Raw genomic sequence first — 4,817 nt, 5'->3', positions numbered from 1 at the left:
CTGCCCTACAATTTAAGAAGTACTAATATAATGTAAGGTGGCCATACTGTATTATCTCTTCTCTTATTTTTTGGTTTTCTTTACACTGAAGAAAGTTCTACATTCTCCACAGAAACAGCCTAATGCAGGCTGTTCCTGTGGAATGGATACCTAGTTTGTTGCCTAGATTTTATTGCAGGGTTTACTCTATGTTGCCTTTTAAAAGATAGATTCACCTTTTAAAATTTGATACTGTAACATGTGCTTTTTAATTTACTCTATTTTTTGCATTTTCTCTCTCCAGGAGTGTCGAAGGAATGAAATGCTGCTGTCAAAGCTGAATGAAAGGGGTGCACTGTAGCTGTCCCATGATTTTGTTGCTTACAGAATAACTGTATATGTATGTCCTTTTTCATTAGAAACAAATATTTCTTTCTCCACATGAAATACAGACGTGCAGAAGTCTATTACACATTGCATTTTACTGGAAACTCCTTGTGCTGCAGGATGAATTTTATATTGTGTGGATTTTTTTTAAATACATTTTCAAGATATTCTGACTATGGCTATAATCAATAAACAATCTTAAAAATTGTAGTCTGTTTATTTCTCCGTAACTTGACAAACTCACAAATTCAGATGTTCATATACATATTCCCACGTTTCTTCTTAAAAAACGTTATTAGCTGCCTGTCCACACCGCTGCTTCAGATCATTAATACCTCCATTCTCATAGGCACTTTTCTTAGCTGCTTTAGGACCACTGTTGTGAAACCGCCTCTGAAGAAACCTAAGTTGGATCAACATTCTCTAAACAGTTATAGGCCCATCTCCAACCTCTTATTTATAAGTAAAGTTCTGGGAAAGTTGTCTTCAAACAGCATTCTGACTATGGCTATAATCAATAAACAATCTTAAAAATTGTAGTCTGTTTATTGAAACCGCCTCTAAAGAAACCCAAGTTGGATCAACATTCTCTAAACAATTATAGGCCCATCTCCGACCTCCCATTTATAAGTAAAGTTCTGGGAAAGTTGTCTTTCAACCAATTCCTAGCCAAAATAAATGACATTCTGGAGAAATTTCAATCAGGCGTCAGAGCAAATCACAGTACTGAGACTGCCTTAACCAAGAATCAGTGGTCTTAGACTCTTAGTACTGCTGCAAACAAAGTCTCTGTTCTGGTCCTCCTTGACCTAAGTGCAGCCTTCGACACAATCTACCATAATATACTAATTGACTGCCTAAAATCCTGGGCAGGACTGACTGGCCATGCCAAATTGGTTTAAATCATATATCACAAGAAGACAGTTCTATGTTAGCATTGGACATCATGTTTCCATCAAATACGATGTGCCTTATGGGGTTGCTCAGGGCAGCTGTCTTGGCCCATTCCTATTCTCTCTCTATATTCTCCCTCTGGGCAACATCATCATGGAAAGCAACATTAATTTTTATAACTACACCGACGACACACAATTATACATCTCGGTTGAGCCTAATGGAACTTTTCCATCAAATACGATGTGCCTTATGGTGTTGCTCAGGGCAGCTGTCTCGGCCCACCCCTATTCTCTCTCTATACTCTCCCTCTTGGCAACATCATCAAGGAAAGCAACATTCATTTTTATAACTACACCGACGACACACAATTAAACATCTCGGTTGAGCCTAACTGAGCCACGGCCATATACACCTTAAACACATGCCTATCAGCTTTGTCCAATTTGATGAGTAATAATTTTCTAAAACTAAATGAAGAAGATAAAACCGAAATTCTACTCATCATTCTACTCATAAAGAAAGACGTGAGGCTCAAACCGTCACATTAAGAATGAGGTAATTAGCTTAGGTTTTTTATAACTACACCGACGACACACAATTAAACATCTCGGTTGAGCCTAACTGAGCCACGGCCATATACACCTTAAACACATGCCTATCAGCTTTGTCCAATTTGATGGGTAATAATTTTCTAAAACTAAATGAAGAAGATAAAACCGAAATTCTACTCATCATTCTACTCATAAAGAAAGACGTGAGGCTCAAACCGTCACATTAAGAACGAGGTAATTAGCTTAGGTTTTAGTTTTGGACCCCACATAAATAAAATAAAAACAACCGCCTACTTCCGTCTTAGGAATATCACAAAAGTATGCGCCTTTGTCTCTCAACAAGGGGCTGAAAAATTAGTACACACATTTGCTACAAGTAGATTAGATTACTGTCACGCCCTCTTTTCAGGCCTCCCAAAAAAAAGTCAATTCAAAAACTCCAGCTCATCCAAAACTCGGCTGCAAGAATTCTAAAAAAAAAAACCCGAAAGAGGGAACACATTACCCCTATACTGGCAGACCTTCATTGGCTGCCGGTCTCCTTTAGAATTGACCTATTAATACTTATTTGATACTGTTGGTAGTCTTCAAATCTATAAATGGCCTAGCCCCGTACTATATCTCCGACACACTGTCACTTTATAACCCTGCTCAAACCCTCAGATCGGCTACAGCCCGCCTGATCCTCCACACAAGAAGATAGGGGAAGCAGCCTTCGTCCCATTACGCACCCAAAAGATGGAACACCTCACCACAACACATCAGGGAGGCCCCATCCATCCTCATCTTTAAACAACTACTAAAAACCCATCTCTTTACCCTCGCCTACTGGTAGCAGCACAAATCCATCAGCTGACATCCGCAAGCAGCCGGCAGATGACTACCCCACCACCACCACCTCCTGGACTCCCGGTTGAAAGCCATACCAGCCCAGGCAGAGGGCTCCCCTGTGGGCCGCTGGATCTGCCTGAGGTTTCTTCCTAGAGAAAGGGAGTTTTTCTTCACCCCCCCTCCCCCCTTGCCCCCAGGGGACATTAGCTGAACCACTTGGCATGACCCTGTCTTTTAGTTTGTCAAACTGTTAAAGCACTTTGAGCTGCATGACTGTATGAAAAGTTATTACTATTATTATTATTATTATTATACACTATCACTTATATAATAAACATATACATTTTGAATTCAAAATTATAAATGATTCGTATGACACAAATTTATATGGTTCATACCCTGCATTCCTAGTTGAAATATAAGTATACATGCAATTTAATCTAACAACAATATTTTGGAGAATTTACCATTCACATAATCCCAAATATGGGTTTATTTTGTTTAATAAAATATGCAGTACATTAACCAGGTTTTTAATGATGTTGCATATTGTCATTTTAATGATTGCTCATTTAAGGGGACTAAAACACTGTCAGTGGGTGTGTTGAACTTCACAATAATCACAACTAAGCAATACTTCTCTCTGTGAAACTATAGATTATACTACTCTCTCTATCTTTTGCAGTATGCAAATATAAATAGAAAAGACAAACATAGAAATGTGAACCATTCCGTGCTGACGCGGCTGTGGCTGCAGGGAGACGTCAATATGCAGTTTCGGAGGCAACCTATTGGTGGCAGTAATAAGTTATTAGGTGAGTTTCATACCAGGAAGAAACAACAAAGAATCAGGAGCAGTTGTGTCCGCTGCTGTACTCGGTCGGAGTTTATTATCTAAAACAACATGGCGACCTCCTTGCTGCGATCATTTCGACTTAATTCGCTCAAGGTAATGGCAGCACAACTCTTCCTTGTTTGTAGATACTATCGGAGCGGTTTACCAAGATTACACAGAGATTAGTTGTGGAATATGAAGGGGCACTCTGACCTCAGACACCATTACCTCGCCATCTTTCACCTTTGTATCTGACGTATGTAGTAATATATATAAAATCCCGACATTATATTGACTGTGAGTCATGAGATCTACATTTTCTGGAAAAATTCGGACTTTGGAATGAAAAAAAAAACACTTAATTTATTGTCTTATTTAAACACATCTACCAAGTCATTTGCAGTGCCTTGGCTTCTTAAGGACCTTTCACCTGTCGTCCAAGATGTGTCTTCAGTCCTAACGGACTGCTGAACATTCTAGCATTTAGCCACACACCTGAAAAGAGAATAAAACAATACATTGTAAAACAAAGGAGGACCTTAATCATTACTGTAAAAAATTAATGAGTCACCAGGGTCCAGGTGTGTTCCGTCCTTTCCCATCAAAAGAAAATAACCGGGGATGGCAGAACTCAAAAATACGACATACTGTGTACATCACGGATCATCATGTGTTGAGTAAATACCTAATTTTTCGCAGGTTCTAGTTTGTTTGATGCAAAGAATGTGAAACTAAAGTTTGATTTGGGTACAGGGACTTTCCTCTTTGTGTATTATTTTAGTTTGTTTCTTTGCAGTGGTAAAGGGCTTTAGCCATGTTCCCAGCATGAGGCTTAAGCTGTTAATCATAGCGTCTTCACTGACACCAGTCATTTGCGCTAACAAACAACTGAGGGCATTGTTGAGCTGAGGGGTGGAAGGCATGGCAGGTATTAAACGTTTGGTATGAGCAAGCATTAACACAGGTGTCAAACTCAGGCCAACAAACCAAATCTGTACCATGGTTTAATTATATTTGGGCTATGAGAACAAATCAACTGTGTATTAGAGGGAGAATTTACCATTCACATAATCCCAAATATGGGTTTATTTTGTTTAATAAAATATGCAGTACATTAACCAGGTTTTTAATGATGTTGCATATTGTCATTTTAATGATTGCTCATTTAAGGGGACTAAAACACTGTCAGTGGGTGTGTTGAACTTCACAATAATCACAACTAAGCAATACTTCTCTCTGTGAAACTATAGATTATACTACTCTCAATCTTTTGCAGTATGGACATATAAATAGAAAAGACAAACATAACAATGTGAACCGTACCGTGCTGACGCGGC

At 38.8% G+C, this 4,817-nt stretch overlaps 1 protein-coding gene across 1 annotated transcript in view; it reads left to right on the top strand.

The window, feature by feature from the left end:
• Positions 1-417, top strand: part of ccdc93 (CCC complex scaffolding subunit CCDC93) — a 29,066-nt gene extending 28,649 nt beyond the window's left edge. Inside the window, exon 22 of the mRNA XM_025063698.1 lies at positions 284-417. Within this exon, the coding sequence (XP_024919466.1) occupies positions 284-340 (57 nt within the window). The 3' untranslated portion in view covers positions 341-417. The remainder of the gene's footprint in view (positions 1-283) is intronic.
• Positions 418-4,817: the final 4,400 nt, after the last annotated feature.

The sequence above is a fragment of the Cynoglossus semilaevis genome, chromosome 16 (genome assembly GCF_000523025.1).
Source record: "Cynoglossus semilaevis isolate Cse_v1.0 chromosome 16, Cse_v1.0, whole genome shotgun sequence".
NCBI lineage: Eukaryota > Metazoa > Chordata > Actinopteri > Pleuronectiformes > Cynoglossidae > Cynoglossus > Cynoglossus semilaevis.
This window is presented reverse-complemented; position numbering and strand designations above follow the sequence as displayed.